General features: G+C 39.1%; 1 protein-coding gene across 1 annotated transcript in view; it reads right to left on the reverse strand.

Moving 5' to 3' along the window:
* Window positions 1–5,462, reverse strand: part of SLC13A1 (solute carrier family 13 member 1) — a 90,669-nt gene extending 85,207 nt beyond the window's left edge. The window contains exon 1 of the mRNA XM_008258262.4: window positions 5,305–5,462. Coding sequence (XP_008256484.1) covers window positions 5,305–5,403 — 99 coding nt within the window. The 5' untranslated portion in view covers window positions 5,404–5,462. The remainder of the gene's footprint in view (window positions 1–5,304) is intronic.
* Between the last annotated feature and the right edge of the window lie 14,798 nt (window positions 5,463–20,260).

Here is a 20,260-nt window from a genome sequence, read left to right on the forward strand (position 1 = left end):
ACACTGAGAAACCGGAAATAACTGCAGAGATCATCTAGGTTTGCAACTATGCGTTAGGATGTGGTCAAATTGCAGTCCATGAGTTCACAACTTCACAATTAGCTGGGAAATTTGCTGACTGTGTGGCCTTCTGTGTTTTGCCCCCAGAAGTTGTGATTTAGAAAAGCACCACAGGGGGCCGGTGTTGTGGCATAGCTGGTTAATCCTGAGATGCCAGCATCCCAGGAGGGCAATGGCCCATGTCCTGATTATTCCACCTCTGATCAGGCTTACATCCAATTGCCTGGGAGAGCAGTGGAAGATAGCACAATTGGTTGGGCCCCTGCCACCACCGTGGGAGACCTGTAAGAATCTCCTGGCTCCAGCCTGGCCAAGCCTTGGTAATTATAGCCATCTGGTAAGTGAAGCAGAGGATGGAAGATCTCTCTCTGTCTCTCCCTCTCTGTAACTCTGACTTGGAAATAAATAAATAAATCTTTTTTGTATTTTTTTAAGGTAAATCTGGGAAAGCTGACTCACCTCTAAACAACATGTGAAACTTCTTAAAGAGGGTGTTGCTCATTTTCTAGAGGAGGAAATGAGCCAAGGGACAGTATATCCCCTTAGGGCATTTTTCAGAACAGTGGGGTAAGGCAAACAGAACATGGTTAAGTCAGGACAGGCTAAGGTATGCTACAGCAAAAGCTCCCAATCTCAGAAGCTTAAATGACCAAAGTTAAGAGTTTTCTTTAAAAAAGTAATACAAAAATTTAAAAAAAAAAACAGATAAAAATTGCTCATATTTATGGGTACAATGTTACTGTTTCAATTCATGGATTGGTTGCATAATGTCTAATCATGCTAAATACACACACACACACACACATATTCAGATATTTAAGATTTCTTGATGGTGAAAACATCCAAGATCCTATCTTCCGCTTGTTTTTAAGAGAGGGGGCCAATGTTGTGGTACTGTGGATAACTTTGCATCCCATATTGGAGCACTGGTTCAAGGCCTGGCTACTCCACTTCCAATCTGGTTCCCTGCTTACGCATTTAGGAAAGCAGCAGAAGATGACCCGAGTACTCGTACTCCCGATGTCCTTGTGAGAGATCCAAGTTTCTGGTTTTGGCCTGGCCTGACCTGGGCTGTTGCAGCCATTTGGGGAGTGAAATCGAGGATGGAAGATCTCTTTCTGTGTTTCTCCCTCTCTGTGTCTTTCCTTCAAATAAATAAAATAAATCTTATACAAAAAAATAAGAGATATATATGCAATGCATTAACATTATGGTCACCCTACTGTGCAATAGAAGCCCAAAACCTGAAGTTTGTTTCTTTCTTACATTCTTTGTCCATCATAGGTTAAGATTATTCTGCAATCCAGGATGGGAGGGGCCTCATCTCAGTGTGTGCTTTATAGTTGCAAGTGCAGGAACAATGGGGTAAGGCAAACTGAGAACCATTAAAGAATCAATGTTATTTATGGACTTTGGTTTTAGACAGGCTTATACAAGAGTACTTCAAAAAGTTCATTGAAAGCAGGCATAAAAGTCAAGTTTACTTTGGTGCAATTGTTTTTTGAAATCCAGCTATAGGCGGGATCTTCAAAAATTTATGAAAAAATGTCTACATTAGAAAGTCCTGGCATGGATTTCAAAAGTTTTTGCACCAAAATAAACTTACCTTATTTTAAAATTTTATTTATTTGAAAAGCATAACAACATAGACAGAGAGACAGAGATCTATCTGTTTGTTCACTGCCAAATGCCAGGAACAGCCAGGGATGGACCATGATGAAGCCAGGAGCTGGGAGCTCTGGCTGGGTGTCCTATGTGGGTGGCAGGAACATAAATACTTGAGCCATCATTTGTTGCCTATCAGCCTGTGTATTAGCAGGAAACTGGGTTGGAAGTGGAATCAAGACTTTATTTCAGGCACTGAGAGGTGGGAGCCCAATCCAAGTCCCCAACCTGGCTCCAATTACTTGAGCTATTACCAAGGGCCCCTACTGTCTGCAGTTTCTGCATTGACAGGAACTTGTTTTCAGGAGCTGCAGCTGGATGTCAAACCCAGGTACTCCAAAGTGGGACAGTGGGATGCAGTTGTCTTACCACTAGGCTAAATACTTGCCCCCTACGTGAACTTCTGGAAATAACTTTGTAGATACCGGTGTTTTGGGATTGTTGTTAGGACAAATAAATAGCAATACATTAAATATGTATTAACCTATACAGATTATTTTAGAAATGTGTCGCTCTGTAGGCAAAAGGGAGCCATCAAATAAGTTTGATTTGGGCTTAGCAGGACCAGGTTGGTCTTTTAAAAATGATGCTCCAGCAGGAGACTCCGGGAAAAAATATGAAAACAGCCCAGAGAGATAAGCAATGTTAGTAGGAATGGAGAGGGGGGAGTGGATGGGGTGAAGGAGATTGAAGAGGGTATGGGTTGAGAAGACAACATATTCTGAGTTGTGGGTGCTCACGGGTATCTGAAGCATCCGAGATGACACACAGGTTTCAGGACTTCAAATGGGTCAAGGGGAGCAATATTCTATTAGATGCAGAAAATAGGAGCAAAAAGTCATTGGCAAGAGAGACTGAGTGTGGTTGACAGAAAGCAAAGGCTGGAGGATGATGAATTCTTAGCATTTATCCACTTTTAAATACATGCACATAGCATAAATTGTATGTTTCAATCATGTTGCATGCATTTATATACCAGCTTCTTGTGTGATTAATACTTTCTGCAATTCTGAAAGCTATGGGAAAGCAGAAACAGTAATTTAAACTTCTGCACAAATCCGACACTTCCCCAGTAACAACACTTTGGGCTCTGAAAGTTCTCATAAAATATTTGGAAAGTAAAAATGGCTACAATTTTAATTCTCTGGTTTTGTGCATCTAACACATAACTATTAGCATGATTTCTGAGGGTTTTTTTTGTTGTTGTTTTTATTGCCCTCCATCATCTAAATACCTTTCATGTCTAAAATGTTGGCATGCTTGGAACTTATAACATTTTTTTCTTTTATTTTAAATCCATATGAAAATCAATAATTATCACAATATCAATAGTTTCTATAAATATATTTCATTATTTGATTTTGCTCTTTAAAAATTCTTTATGTTTTCCTTGAATTTCTCCCATCTGTCTTCTCTCCCTGGTATTAGTTTTTAATTCCTTGCTATTCATCTACATTTTCTTTGACAGATTTCTCAACCTACCACCTCCCCCTTTTTTAGTAGATCCTTTATCCCTTTAAGTTCATTTTACCTTATAATCATTATATTTCTACCATGTTTGCATTTTTTAGATTTAATATCATAAATCTCTCATTATGTATGATTTATTTAATTATGATTCTTATTCTAACTTTGAAGGTCATGATGTTTCAAGTGAATATATTGTGAAGAAGACATGGTAAGCATAGGACAGTTGCAGAAATACAGGCAACCCTGTAAGCTGTACCCCCATGCTCTCTGTGAGGCGAGCGTGATGACCGCTACACCATGGAAACCTTTCCACCCCCATGCTCTCTGTTTCAACACTTCCACTCTTTCTTGGTATTAAATATTTTCTAGATAAATCTAGAAATATCTGAGAGAATTTTTGGAATCTTGTTTTGGTTTTATAAAACATCAACTGGAGAATGCTGCTCAAGACTCATGTGGTGGTTTCCTTGTCCCCTTATCATGAAGAAAGTCCTAATTAATGGATAAACCAGATAGAATGAGGCATTCCTGGAGGCACCCTCTACAAAGACATACTGCATTAGCCATCAATTTCCAGGTGTTCTGTATACCTCTGATTCGACCAACTACAGACTGAAAATATTCAGGAAAACAATTGTATCTGTTCTACATATGTACAGACTGTTTTGTTGTCAGTCTTTCCTAAACAATACAGTACAGTAAGTATTTACAAATGTTTACACAGTATTAGGCATTAGTAATCTGGAGATGATTTAAAGTATACAGGAAGATGTGTGCATGTGTTACATGGCATTTCATATAAGGAACTTGAGCACCCATGGATTTTGGTATTTGCAGAGGTCTTGGACCAAATTCCCCATGGAAATTGAGGAATGACTGTCTATTGTTGTTCAAGTTTTTTTTCTCTTATGACTCCTCAAACAAACCTGTCCTTATTTTCATCGTTTTTTCCCGTAAATACAAATACAAAGAAAAGCCAGGAACTGGTAAAATAAAGGAATATTAGAGTACTAAAAAGAGTAAAAATTAACAAAATGCTGGAAATAGTGCTAAAACAACGGTTACACAGATGATATAACTGGAGCCATGGTGTATAACGAGCCAGTTTTAGGAAGTTTTATATAGGAATATTTAATAGTTTTCCTCTTCAAAGTGGAAAAAATCCAATGTGATTGTTTGTTTCAAATACATAGAAATTACATCCCAGGCATGTTTCCTGATCACGAATTCCTTAATGTGGAAGGATTAAGAGTCTTTTATGTTGAAGGGATGGTTTAAAAGAATTTCTGGTATTTCAGTATGAATTAAAAAGAAACATAGAATTTCATCATCAAAGTGAGATCTCGGTCAGTGTATCAGTAGTATACTTTTACCACCATGGAGGCTATAAAGACAGATTTGCAGTTGTGATTCAGATCATTGACTCTAATGACAAATGGATGTTCACTGAAAACATTTGTGTCTCCAGATTTTGGCTTTTTTCTCCAGAAAATGGCCCAAGTCCTTGGGCCCCTGTACCCACGTGGGAGGCCTGGAACAGCCCCAGCTGTTGCAGCCATTTGAGGAGTGAACCAGAGGATGGAAGATCTCGCGCGCTCTCTCTGTAACTCCCTCTCTCTCTGTAACTCTAACACAACATACCTGTAGAAACCCTTGTTTCCCCATTTTCTGTGTGCCAAAGCACTGCTCCAAATAAGTCCCTAATGAGTGTTTATTCACTGAATCCTCACAGCAAGCATCTTAGTAACCGCATCTTACACAACAGAAAACAGAAACACAGAGAGGTTAAGGGTAGGGGGTTGGAATAACCTAAGACTCTCTCTGCAAGTTAGTAACTTGCAAGAGGTAAACTTTTTCTTCCTGTCATCTAACTGAGAGGCCATAGAGCAATTCTGATTGAACATTCTATTCAATTAACCAAGTTAATCATACTGAGACTCAACAAATGTTAACAATTAAAATGAGAAAAAGGGAAAACCACAACACACAACTGTCATGTTTTCAGGCACCAAGTATCACCACTCAGCCAGCTATGAGCCAGACTACTGAACAGCAATACATTCAAAATAAATCAGAAACTCCACTAGCCCATGCTCCTTATTCACTTACCTTTTGGCGCAGAATGAGAGGAAGTGGCAGTAAACCCAACACAGTTAAGACTACGAGAAGGAGCCGGCGATACAGCAAAATATAACTGAGGAGTTTCATTGTCCTGAGCAAGTGCCTTTGCTCCTGTCCTTCTCAAAATAAGGCTGATGTTAAATAACCAGCCCGGATTAATATTTTTCCAGCCCATCATCTCCACTCACTTTCCCAGACTGACCAACATTGGTTAAAATTAAATCTCATTTTTTATTGCTTTACTATCACAATGAAAATGAAGAGATAAGCTCAAGAGTGTTTGTGGAAAATCAAAGACCATTTGCTCATATGGTCTTTGAAAAGTAAAACTGCTCTTTCTTGACTTGCTTAGCTCATGTTAACTGGATTACAGACAGCAGAAATCCAGGAGAAGGCAAAACCAGGACGATGGCAGAGCTTGCCCACCAGGCGCTCCTCCATTCCTTAATACTCTGAATTCCAGGCTCCCTACCTGGAGCACTGACCGCACGTGCAGGAGAGGCCAGTGAGTCTCCACAGATTGCCTCTAGCATACTCTCTAAGGAAGGTTATTTTCAGTGTATAAATAGAAACAGAAGCTCCAACACTGAGGATTTCAGTGTATGACAGTGTGAGGGGCTTTTTTGGGGGGCACTGATGGATTTTTCTGGAGCTTCTCAGATAATAGATGGAGGTAGAGTTTTGCAAAATTTATGATAAACTTTCTCAGTTATTTGAAAGCAAAGTTATATGCTTTTCCAGGATTGTATTGCCTCTTCTGAAAGGAAACCCAAAGTAACAATATAGTCTTACATAAGCCCTTCCCTTTAAGACCTTTGCTAGCTTGGCTCGATACTGTTGTGCTGATATTGATTATGGAATCATAAGGGAGTCTGCACAGAGATGAGTCATTAGGGCCTTTCAACTGGTGCGTGTGTGTGTGTGTGTGTGTGTGCGTGTGCACATATGGGAACACATCTGGAGACTGCTCTAGTTGTGATGTGGAGGGAGGATGTGTTTTGAAACTTCTCAGGGTTAGGAACTGGTTTGTTTCTTGTTTACTTGGTAGTGAATCATCCAATAAACCTCACCTAAGCGACTATTCTGCATTCAGTGCTATGTATAAACAAAATCAATTCTGAACCATCCTGTTATTTATAGTCAGTTTATCATAATGTTTACTCTTATGTAATCTATGGTTAGCATTTAGATTTTACTTCTAATTCTATATAGATGCAATTGTACTTTCTTTTCCTGTCGAGAAAAACGATTCTTTCAGCAACACTCACTTGTATTAATGTAAATGGGGGGACTGGCACTGTGGCACAGCAGGTTAACGCCATGGCCTGAAGCACCAGCATCCCATATGGGCGCCGGTTCAAGACCTGGCTGCTCTACTTCCTATCCAGTTCTCTGCTGTGGTCTGGGAAAGCAGTGGAGGATGGCCTAAGTCCTGGGGCCTCTGCACCCGCGTGGGAGACCCAGAAGAGGCTCCTGGCTCCTGGCTTCAGATCAGCGCAGCTCCAACTGTTGCGGCCAATTGAGAAGTGAACCATTGGATGGAAGACATCTCTCTCTCTCTCTCTTTCTCTCTCTCTCTCTGCCTCTCATCCCTCTGTGTAACTCTAACTTTCAAATAAATAAATAAGTCTTTAAAAAATATAACTGGGAAAGCATTTTTCTTCTAAAACATATTTTTGTAAATATATATTATATATAATGAGTCAGAAGAATCAGAATAATATATAAGAAACAAGTTTCCAAACCAGAAAGTCACATTGTGTTTTGAATTTCTTAGATGAAAGTAAGGGTAATTATAAATAATAAGAGGAATAGTGAGTGATAATAGATAGTACTAATAAACAGGGCTAAAAGAAAACATTAAAGGAACTGAGTTACTCATGCTGGTTGCCATACTTATTTCTTTTCCATTAGCACACTGTACAGTCATAGCATTTTTTTTTCTTTTTAAACTACTTTTTGAAGAAGTCATTTCTGTTCTCAGATTTCCTTAGGCCACCTGGTGAGACCATCCGAACCTCACTTTCTTATCTTGGAAGATTTTACTTTCTGAGATAAAACCAAAAAGTAAAAAGGCATTTGTGTGACATTTAATAGAAATGAGGGCCTAAATGGATAGAAGCAGTGGCACTTAAGCCCGACAGAGGTGAAAGGAAGCACTTGACATTTGTCAGTGCCTCTATCCTGGGCAATGCTTGCTCTCCCAGGGTGCCTGTTTCTCACCAGATGAAGGTTCACAGAACCCTCTTCTTATGGCCTGAGGCTCCTGCCACTTCAGTTTCCGTGGGTGCCCTGAGTTTTCTCTTTACCTGTAGCCAATCTCCTGCTCCTCAGAGATTTTCTCTCCACTGTCACAGTAAGGGAAGATCTGATAAAATAATTCACACTAATTGCAGGTGACTGGTATAAGCTGAATGCCTCTGCAGGTCCTCAGGGAATGAACTCTAAGAGACTTTGGGGGGGTCGGTGCTGTGGCTCACTTGGTTAATCCTCCGCCTGCGGTGCCGGCATCCCATATGGGCTCCAGGTTCTAGTCCTGGTTGTTCCTCTTCCAGTCCAGCTCTCTGCTGTGGCCTGGGAGGGCAGTGGAGGATGGCCTAAGTGCTTGAGTACCTGCACCCACGTGGGAGACCAGGAGGAAGCACCTAGCTCCTGGCTTCAGATCGGCGCAGCCTGCTGGCTGTAGCGGCCATTTGGGGGGTGAACCAACGGAAGGAAGAATCTCTGTCTCTCCCTCACTGTCTAACTCTGTCTGTCAAATAATAATAATAAAAAAAGAGACTTTGGGGGCACCTTCAAAACAAATCTTGAGGTACCCTTTGAATCACTTCACATTATTAACCATATCCATTTCTAAGATAATTAGCCACAACTGTCAAATTTTACCTCTTCTTTGCATAGAAAACACATAAATCTCTCTTAATACTTTTGTGTAAGGTTTTATTTAATTGAATAGGGTTTTCAAAAAGTTCATGGAAAGTGTCTATTATAAAAAACTATGTGGATTTCAAATTTTTTCTTGCATCGAAATAAACTTAATTTTATTTTTTTTACATGGCATTTCGAAATACTTTCATATAAGGGGCTTGAGCATCTGGAGATTTCACTAATGATAGAAACTTCTGGAACCAAGTCCCGCCAGATGCTGAAGGATGACTGTATTACTTTTATTTATATTTTGTAGATTAGAAACTAAAATTCAAAGAGGCCAAGTAAAATATCCCAGGTTTTATAACCATCCCTAAGTAAATCCCTAAGTTTTATAACAATAATTTGAATCCAGTTCCTACTGGCTCTTAAGGCAATGTGTATACCATTATAAATATCCATTTGACACTAGAGACTAATCATCAAATCTAGACTTCTGCTGTATGCACATAATTTGGTAAGCTTCTGGATGTGGGTGCAGGATTTGTCACTGACTTTTAACAATGGTCATCAATTAATGGTAAAACTAGTATTCAAATATATTAGACCCAGGTTGAAGCTCATTGGGATACAAGAGTCCTTGCATGTGTTAAAGCAATTGGATAGTCCAAGATGCTTGATTGTGTGGATAATCAACATGAGGAGAACAGAAACTGGATTGGTAGAGCCATCTCAGGTCTGTTTTCTGGTTGTTTCTTTTCTTCTTTTTTTTTTTTTTGCCACATTAACTCATAAATTGTGCTTTTCTTCAGGCCTTTTCCTTCTCGAATAATACACTTCCTTGCTCTAACTTTAAATCTCACTCATCCTTGAAGTTTGACCTCATAGACTCATTGCAAATCTGCTGCTCTCTATAAATCCATTCTGAGAATTCCAGTCCTTGAACAAATTCCCGATCCCTGACTTTTCACCACCACACCTAGAGTGCTCCTTGGGCCAAGCAGAGCCAAGTAATCTGGGATGCTTAATAAAAATGCAGATTTCCTGCTCTATTGGATCAAAATGTAGCATATGATTCTTCATGCTTAGTTGGTTCACTACATAATACTTGTGCATATTAAAATTTGAGAATCATTGACTCAGTATCTTAAAGATACATTTGGACACATGCGTAAATTGACTTACATTATTTGCTATTTTAACAACACAGGTAAATCTTAAATCCTCAAAAGATTCTTAAACTTTTGAGTACAGATGACACTAATTTGTTTTCCCTTGCATCATTCATATCCCTAGGAAAGGGCTGGTAAAGTAAGTTCTCAGTCAATAGTTTATCTAAGCTCACCTCTGGATATAAATAAATGGAAATCAATTAGCCATATTGCATATGTAGTATGACTTCTGAGGGCAGTTTGTCAGTGGGGTAAGTAGTTTCCCCTTACCTTTGTGGCATATCTAATCGCTGATGTATGCCTGAAACTTTTGGTAGTACTGAACCCTATGTATACAGTAGTATGCTTTTTCCTATACACATATCCTTATGAGAAGGTTTAATTTATAAATTAGGCACAGTAAGAGTTTAGCAATAACTAATAAAAAATAAGACAGTGATAACAATATATGCAATGAACTCACCAGCATACTACTTTTGTACTTTGAGGTCATTATTGAGTAAATAAAATAAAGGTTACTTGAACACAAATGTTGCAATACTGAAACAATAAATCTGATAACCAAGATACCACTAAGTGACTAATAAGCAGGTGGCGTGTGCAACATGGATATGCTGGACAAAGGGACGTTTCCTGGCTGGGGTGAGTGAAGCATGAATTAAGATTTCATCCCACTAATTACAATAGAACATGATTTAAAACTTAAGAATTATTTGTTTCTGGAATTATCTGCCTTATATTTTCAAATTGTAGTGCACTCAATAACTGAAACTGCAGAAAATGAAACCATGGATAAGTGAGGACAGTTACATTTAGGCATGCAAAGAGATATGGCTTTTCAATGAAAAATATTTGTTCCATTGCAAATTTAGCTGTAGATGCTTAAATGAAAAAGTGTGTATATTCAGTGTATATATTTTAAAAATATTTATTTATTTATTTGAAAGAGTAACAGAGAGAGAGACAGAAGGCAAGATCATCCATCCACTGGTTCACTCCCTGAATGATCTTTACAGCCAGGGCTGAGCCAGGCAGAAACTAGCAACCAGGAGCTTCATCCAGGAGCAGCCTGGACTTGTACTGGTACCCACATCAGATGTCAGCATCGCAGGCAATGGCTCTACGTGCTATGCCACATACAGGCCCCAGTGCATCCTTTTCTCAGGGGTTAAAACAACAACTGGTTGCTGCACTGTGGCTTAACAGATTAAGCTGCCCCCTTACATCACCAGCATCCCATATGGGCACCAATTCCAGTCCTGGCTGTTCCACTTCCCATTCAGCTCCCAGCTAATGTGCCAGGGAAAGCTGCAGAAGACGGCCCAAAAGCTTGGGTCCTGAACCCATGTGGAGACCCAGAGGAAGCTCCTAGCTTTGGCCTGACTCAGCCCTGGCTGTTACCACCATTTGGGAAGTGAACCAGCAGGTAGAAGAGCTCTCCCATTCTCTCTGTTTCTCCTTTTCTCTGTAACTCTGCCATTCAAATAAATAAATCTTAAAAAAAAAACCCTGAAGACAAAATGCTTTTTCTGTTGGTGAAAACAGCCAGCTGCATCAGCACATTAAAAAAAACAGTGCATTTGCTTTAGTTATATGTTTCTATTTTCATTCTTAGAGTTTTTGGAGTTGAATAAATGCCAACTTTAGTCAGATAAAAATGATTGAGGTTTTTGTCACACAATGAAAGCCAGATTTTTTCCTTTTCATTTATTTGTTCTTTCTTAAATGACATTTAAAAAAAATTATTTAAAAGATAGATTGGGAAAGGTAGAAATCTTAAATCTACTGGTTCACTCCACAAATGCCTGCAACAGCTTAGGCTGAGTCAGGTGGCCTACCCTTGGATTCTGGAACTCAATCCAGGTCTCCGATCCAGGGGACAGGGACCCAAGTACTTGATCTGTCACCTGCTACCTCCCAGGGTGTGCACTGGCAGAAAGCTGGGGTTTTAGAGTGGAACCATGACCTGAACCCAGACATTCACAAAATTATATGACAGTATTCCAAGTGGGGTTTTAACTGCTGCACCAAATGTCTGCACTTCATTTGTTCTCAAGCCTCAATCAGTGTTGATTCTGAAACATACTATGGTGCATGCCTATTTATATATTCTGTTTGCCTTCATAAATCCCATGACTTTGAGGCACTGTATAGCGAAGGGAACACTCTTGGAGTGCTGTATGTGAACTGAGCTGCAAAATATTTTTAGTTGTTATTAAAATTGAGATGATTTTTTTATCCCACCTAGCATCTAGCAGTCATTTAACCTTGATACTTTAAAACCTTTTAATTTCTTCATGCTCATCTCTCTATGCCTCAAAATGATGAATCCTCTGGATGAAAGCAAAACATATAAATAACGTAAAAAGTGAAATCTCCAGGCCCACATGTCAACTACCTATAACAACTTTTAGTTTCATTTTTCAAAACAGGTAAAATAATTACCTCAGACCAGATAATCTACTCTAGAGAGTGTAGATTCATAGACAGATCCCTAAGCACTGTAGTTGACATCGTTCACTATTAACCACGGCTTCAGTAACAATTTTCCAGTGTCATGAAAGTAAATGACTGACTGAGTAGGATTGAACTGTGTCCTAACATGTGAGGACATGAACTGTGATCCCAGAAGTGAAGCAAATTCCAGAAGAGGAGGGCCTTCCTGTACTGAACACAGAAGCTACAGAAGGCCCAGCACTGGAGCCAGTGCACAACTGGCCACACTCTCCCACAGGCTGGGAGGGGTAATTTCTGTTGGCAAAGCCTTGCCGCATTTTATCTTGGGTTCTCTGGGAGATGATGAAAGAAAATTCAGGGATGGGAGGAAGGGGGTAGGATGTAAAACAGAAGAGAGGCTGGCACCGCAGCTCAACAGGCTAATCCTCCGCCTAGCGGCGCCGGCACACCAGGTTCTAGTCCCGGTCAGGGCGCCGGATTCTGTCCCAGTTGCCCCTCTTCCAGGCCAGCTCTCTGCTGTGGCCCGGGAGTGCAGTGGAGGATGGCCCAGGTGCTTGGGCCCTGCACCCCATGGGAGACCGAGAGAAGCACCTGGCTCCTGCCTTCGGATCAGCGTGGTGCGCTGGCCGCGGCAGCCATTGGAAGATGAACAACGGCAAAGGAAGACCTTTCTCTCTGTCTCTCTCTCTTACTGTCCACTCTGCCTGGTTAAAAAAAAAAAAAAAAAAAAAAAAAACAGAAGGGAAGAGGAGAAAGGATGTTATGTGTTTTTATTAGCATACCCCTAGATGAGGGAATAAATAGTTCATAAAGAGTACCTTTTGTTTATAATCAATTTATTTGAAGAGATAAGTAAATTTGAAGATACGTAGAATTTAAGGAAGGTCATCCTGTTCCCTTGGGGTCTCTGGTTTTGTGACTTATAAACACAATTAATTGTTCTTTACTTAAGTACATAACTCTGCAGTGTTCCTAGGTAATAATATCAACAGATCATGTGCGATGCTTGGACAATTGATGTCCTCTATAGCAGTAAAGTGTGCTTAAGAGATGTCATTTATTTGCTATTGTGTTTAGTATACAATAGGCCATTCCCTTCTAAAATAAAGTTATGCACCAAAAGGAAAAATGATCTCTATCACAATATTATATTCTCTTAGAAAACAGTCTAGCAAGAAGAGTTACAGATTGAAATCAGGCGTGTTTCTTTCTACTTCTTATGGCTGGGTATTTTTATTATTAGAGAAACAAAGACTTGTTTATTTTGTACTCTCAAACTGACCGTTTAATGCCAAATTTTATTTTATTGTGCAGTTTGACGTGCTGCTAGGTGGAAGGAAGTTGTGCAAATCCTCTGTGAACATGTTTCAGTGGAACATTTCATGTTGTGAGTCTAATAAACATCTGATATATGAATGGGTGGATGGATTAATGGGAAAATAAAATAGGTCCAGAGTGAGAGAGCAAGGAGAGAGGGATGGATAGATGGATGGATGGAGGGGAAGGAAGGAAGGAAGGAAGGAAGGAAGGAAGGAAGGAAGGAAGGAAGGAAGGAAGGAAGGAAGGGAGGAAGGGAGGGAAAATTGAATAAAGTTACCCTAAAATGTACAGAACACTTTTCACTTCTTTTCCTCCTCCTGTTTGCCTCCCATGCCCTTTCTAGACAGCTTGTGAAAAGTTATGGCCCAGAAGTCTTGAGACATGGGACAGTCCTCTAGTCCCTGTGAGGACTGAGAAGACCCTCAGAGATGACCCTACCTCTGACATGGACCAGATCAGGGAAGGCAGGCAACCTAAGTCCAAGGTGCTCTGAGCAAACCTGGTGATCTGGGCTGCTGAGAAATGGAAGCCCAGGATCATACAGGACTACCATACGCCCCAGAAGGGTCAGGTGTTCCCTCCTCCTGTGAAGTCAAAGGTGTCTACAGAGTCCCGTTAGTCTGTCTGAAATTACCTTAGACGATAGCTACGGAGACTAGTTTAAAGAAACTAATGAGGTAAACATTTTCCTCTGGTCATCTCAGTTCTGCTACACATGCACTGTTTCTCACAGCCAAATGTGTCCATTTTTCTCTCTCAGAAAAAAAATTCTTTCACACTTTTTAGTACCAAAAATATTATCCCTTTGGAATAATTCCTGTTCCTGATGATAATGGAAACAAAGAGTTAACATAGTTCCTAATGGTGACTCCATTTTAAGTGTAGTGATTGGCCTTGACACAATCTGACTTACCGTCAAGCTGACCTGGTCTCCTCAGAGATTTCTTTTTTACCTGAATGTGGAATATTTCACAATATGTAATTAGCATAAATACAGGAACTTAGCCAGGCTGCCCCCTTGCAATAGTTTTCTGTTGGCATAGCTACAGTATTCTCCACTCCTCACCACCGGGCTGCTTTGATTATTTGGAGCTAGTGGTTTGTGGAACAAATAGTTGCTTATAAAGGAAACGCAATGCTTAAAGGAAGGAAATGTATTCTTACAACCTTATGTAGAAACGTGCCAATATTCACTCTTAAAGGTCAAAATCACATTCATTTTGCTTCATTTTTTATCATAGATTCACAGAGGTTTATTTTCAGAACAACAGTTATCATATTATATCATAGTACAGATAAAACACCTTAATTGACAGGCCATGAGGACACAGCTTAATTTCTACTTTTAGGTCTGGATGAGCAAATTTTAGTTGGCAGGAGAAGTCTGACCTCTGGGAAATTTAAAAGAAGGGCAATAAAACGGACCTAAATAAAAATAGTTCCTTTATGTAAATTAATGTGAATAAGATCTGAGCCTTGACAAAGGGAACACAGCCTGCATGCAGCAAAGAACTCCCAGTGAGTACAAGACAAGTACCTTTGGCAGGCAATTCATTCTGACAGCTCTTTTATTGTGTATAACAATCTCTACCTTCAGTAGTTCTTAAAACAATTAGCTATAAATCCCAGAGGCAAGAGTGTTGACCTACTGTGGTTTTCTGGATTTTTTTGGGAAGTGCAGGGCCATTTGGAAAATTACTTTAGACTCCCCCATAAAATATCTGTGCCAAAGAGACCTTTCTTTCTCTGTCCATTCTTGAATACCTTCTAATGATGGATGAGCCATCTTTCTTTTCTTGTTTAAACATCTCCTCACTTTTCTGTTAGAATTGATTTTCCTTTGGCTAGCAATCTGACTCAGTCACCTCCTGTAAGACTTATAAGGACAGAGAAAAATAGCTACAGCTCAGGGGCAGGTGCTGTGGCATAGCTGGTAAAACTGCTGCCTGCAGTGCCAGCATCCCATATGGAGTTCCCGATGCTCCACTTCCTATCCAGCTCTCTGCTGTGGTCTGGGAAGGCTGTGGAAGATGGCTCAAGCCCTTTGGCCCCTGCATCTGCATGGGAAATCTGGGGAAAGCTCCTGGCTCCTGGCTTCGGATCCACGCAGCTCCTGCCATTACGGCCACTTGGGGAGTGAACCAATGGATTGAAGACCACCCCCCACCCCGCCTCTGCCACTGCCTCTCTGTAACTCTACCTTTCAAATAAAAATAATAAATCTTTAAAACAACAACAACAACAAAAAATCTACAGTTCAAAACAAAGTTGGAAATTAATGCTGAGTCAGCAACTATTTTTGAGACCATGCAAGTAATTTCTGTGAACTCCAATGATGAAGGAATTTACCAGGTTACCTGAAATCCATCACATGACTTATACAATGAGATCTGTAAACTGACTGAAATTTCTGCACGATAAAACACTTCTCAGCCCTTCTTGCTATGTCTATGTGTATATCCCAGTGGCTGCTCAGTAGCCATTGTGCTTACCCCATCTGCATATTGTGCAATTGTCTATTTCAATCCAATAGGAAAGTGACTATGATAAAGCCGATATCATGGTACTTTGCTTCAACACACTGGAGTTCCACTTGGAGAAACCAAATAAATGCTTACAATACTGAAAATCTTAACACCTGAACCATCATTAAGAAATGTTAGTTGTATTGACAGATGTCATTTTCCCCTTTTAAGAAAAATGCAATCAGTCTTTACACATCTTCCCCAAAATTATGGCATGTGTTTGAGATTTAATATTCTTTATCTTATTATATTAATGATTAAATCTGGAATCGCAATTTCAAGATTCTCTCCATATCTAAAACATTCATGGCACCTATCTGCATTTCCCCCATTTCCCACTATCAGAAACAATATTTACTTAAGTTGTTTCTTTAGATTTTTTTTATTTATTTGAAAGACAGAGTTACAGAGAGAGGTAGAGACAGAGAGAGAGAGGTCTTCCATCCGCTGGTTCACAAAACAGATGGTCGCAACGGCCAGAGCTGCGTTGATCCAAAGCCAAAAGAGCCAGTAGCTTCTTCTGGCTCTCCCATGCGGGTGCAGGGGCCAAGGACTTGGGCCATCTTCTACTCCTTTCCCAGGCCACAACAGAGAGCTGGATCGGAAGAGGATTAGCCAGGACCAGAACTGGCGCCCATATGGGTTGCCAGCACTACAGGCCAGGGCTTTAACCTGCTGCACCACAGCGCTAGCCCCGTAAGTTTTATCTCTTATTGTGAGTCACCTTTGTTTGACAGTTTCATCTTAATCTTGCTTTCTACTTTCTCTTGGAATAGCTAGTATATTATTTTGACAGCTATTAGGGCAATCAACTCTTCTGTATTAGATAAACAATGCAGTTGCTTACTTAGAATACAATTTCTTCAAATATGTATTGTACTGAATAGTTACTTCAAGTTTGAAATTTCCTTCCATTTTTCAAATATTTCAGATTCTTGGTTCTACTCCCCTACCATATTTCCTGCTACATGATTATGAATATATGAGCATCTTCCCGATAAATAACCTTGACTTTGTAGGTTTCCTTTTCCTCCCTTTGAAAATCAAAGATTTATGTGGCATGATCTCATATCTCTTTTAGTTCTTATATTCTGTATTTAAAGTCTGATATTTATTCAAAGAATCTTTTTTCAGGACATACATTGAAATTTCCCTCTAAATGCAGAATTGTCAAAAATATTGGGAACTATCTAACCTTTCAGGCTATGATTCTCCTAAAGATAAAAAATATTAGTAAAAATATTTAAGGCACTACCTAAAGTCAGTTCAAACAAGTAGTCAAAGGAATTTGCTGCATAAAACAGGTTTTAGCATAACTCACTGATAAGGCCTCAGGAAGTCCAGTCTACATAAAGGAAATTTTAAATTGATTTTTATGCAGACATACTCCTCTCAAAGAACCAGTGGCTTATTAGGATCACATATCCTGGAAGACATTTTCATAGATGTTGAGTTCAACTGACTTCCAGAATTGACTTCATTGTCATGTGTTTTCATTAATTATATCACAGTGATAGCTTTGTCTGGGAATGTGTACTTTGAATTTGGGTTAAAGGCACAACTAATCAGACTAACTTGACAGCAAGAAAAATTGGGGCAAAAGTAAAACAAATTTGACAAGGGTACCAAAACCATTCAAAGGTGGAAGATTACAGTCTTTTCAACATATGGTATTGAGAGAAGTTGATATTAACACACAAAGAAAAGAAGTTGAGGGGCCGGCATTGTGGAATAACAGGTAATGCCACCATCTGCAATGTCGGCATCCCATATGGACACCTTTTGGAGTCCTTGTTGCTCTATTTCCAATCCAGCTCCCTGTTGATGTACCTGAGAAAGCAGCATAGGATGGCTTCTGTATCCACATGGGAGACTGGTGAAAAGCTCCTGGCTCCTGGCTTTGGCCTGGCTCAGCCCTGGCTGTTGCAGCCATTTGCGGAGTGAATCAGCAGATGGAAATTCTCTCTCTCTGTCTCTCCCTCTCTCTCTCTCTGTAACTCTGCCTTTCAAATATATAAAATAAAAAAAATTAAAATAAAAGAAGTTGAACCCCTACCTCACATTATATACAACAATTAATTTTAAATGGATATCAGGCCTAAAGATAAGAGATACACTATAAAACACATAGAAGAAAAATAGATTTAAATTTTTATGATCTTGAATAAAATAAAGTAACAAAAGGCTAGACAAATTGGACCTCATTACAATTAAAAATTTTATGCTTCAAGGAAACAATCAAGAAAGTGAAAAAGTAACCCACAGAATGAGAGAAAATACTTAGAAATCATACATCTCATAAGGATCCAACATGTATACTATATGATATTATAATGATTGCAACTCAATAATCAAAGAAAAAGAAACCACTTAAAAATTGACACAAGAAGATACACAAATGACCAGTAAGCACATGAATATTCTCATAATCATTAGCTATCAGGGAAAGACAAATAAAAACACAATAAAATACTTTTTCATACCCACTAGAGTAGATACAATGAAAAAGATAGACAATAAAAAATACTGACAATAACGTAGGGAAATTGAATCCTAATACATTATTTGTGATGAAGAAAAATTGTGTAACTTTTTTGGAAAACAGTTGCAGCATTCCTCAAACAATTAATCATATACTTACCAAATGACTCAGCTCTTTTACCCTTAGGTATTATATTTCAAGTGAAATAAAACACTCCTATACACAAAAACTCGTACATCAATGTTCATAGCAGCATTATTCATATTTGATTAAAAGCTGGAAAAAACTCCAATATCATTAATGAATAAATCAACAGTGTGGTATATCCATACAATGGAATGCTATTCAGCCATAAAAGAGGATGAAACTCTGATATATGCTTCATCATAGATGGGCCTTGCAAACAGTGAGCTAAGAGAAGTTAGACACAAAAGGCCACATATTGAATGTTATCATTTACATGAAATGTCCAGGATAGGTAAATACAGAAAGTTAAGTAGTATATTGATATATTTAAATATATATGTATGCATACACATATACATACACACATATGTACTTACATATTAAATTATATATGTGGCATATTTTTCCTTTATTCATTTACCTGTTGGCAGACATTTGTGTGGTTTTCACATATTTTCTCTTGCAAATACTGCTGTAATGAATATAGCAGGGCATGCATGTCTTCAAGATATTGATTTAATATTTTTGGATATATGCCAAAACGTGGGGGATTACTGAATCATATGATAGTTCCTATTTTGTTTTCAAAACAACATCCAAACTGCTTCCCTTGTGACTGTACTAATTTACATTCCTCTTGTAATTTTTAACATAATTTTTTCTATTATGTCAGTCTGACTGTCTGCCTGTCTGTCTATCTATCTATCTATCTATCTAGATACCCAGCCAGCCATCTGTAAAAAAAAAAAAAAAGCCTATATTTTAAATCCAACTTTGTTTGGGAACATTCATCTTTTATGAAGGAATGTGCAGGGGAAAAGACAAGAGGAGAGAAAGAGATGGAAGACCAGTAAAAAGAAAGTCTTAAATACTGTTTTCCCTAAAAATCATGCAATAACAACATTCAAATAAATTCTAGTACTTTATGAGGCTTTTTTTTTAATTTTCCAGGTGTTTGATTCGTGCTTAGGATATCAAAATGAGTAAGAGTAAGACAGGATCACTATCTTCAGAGAGCTGAAGTGTAGCACAGAATATCAGAATATGTGAACAAAAGTGAGAAACTGTTGTAAAAACATTACAAGCTCCTTAGGGGACAGTTCGGACACAAAGGAGGGAGCAGTCAAGTGTACTGGAGGAAGGAGTTGGAGGACAGAAATGCTGTGAATGAAGAGGTAACTGAAACAACCTTGTTAACTGAGTAGACGTGTCCAGGAGGATGCTTGCAAGGAGTTTGCAGACAAGGACCAGAGATTCCGGCCCCTATGGTGTTATAGGGAGGCTCAAGGAAGCACTTTCTGGTTATGGGGTGTAGGTGGGATGCTCTGAAAGAAGTGAAGATGGAAGAATTAAAAGTAGTATGTAAATTCATTCATTCATGTACTCAGTTATGATGTGTAAGCTTCATATAAAATGTCAAAGACTGTGCTGGCAATGGGGCTATCAGGATGAAGAGCAAGTAACCCTCATCTTTGAGAAGCTTTATGTGTAAGGAAAGGGCAAAGTCTAAAGAAGCAGTTTCAGCAATGTGATAGGAGTTAGAACAAAGATTTGCTGGACACATTGTTGTAATACAAAGAGAAGGAAAAAATGCATTATTCTGCCTAGGAGGAATAAAGGTTGGGTGAGCTAGTACATGAAGAAGGCTTGGGCACTTACTGAGTGGACGGGGTGGATCTGGGGACAATTCAGGAATAGTACTAAAGAAAAAGGCACAAACAGGGTCTTACATGATGGCTGGTATGCCTGAATCAGGGTCTTTATAGGACATGGGTGTGGGACTTTTTTTTTTTAACCAAGGATCATTTGGATATTTACAATATCATTTATGTGCCATAAAAAATTAACAGCTTCAAAATTAGCCTGCTGGGGACCAGCGCTGTGGTGTAGTAGGCTAAACCTCCTCTTGCAGTGCTGGTATCTCATGTGGATAT

Source organism: Oryctolagus cuniculus, chromosome 3, assembly GCF_964237555.1.
Source record: "Oryctolagus cuniculus chromosome 3, mOryCun1.1, whole genome shotgun sequence".
Lineage (NCBI taxonomy): Eukaryota > Metazoa > Chordata > Mammalia > Lagomorpha > Leporidae > Oryctolagus > Oryctolagus cuniculus.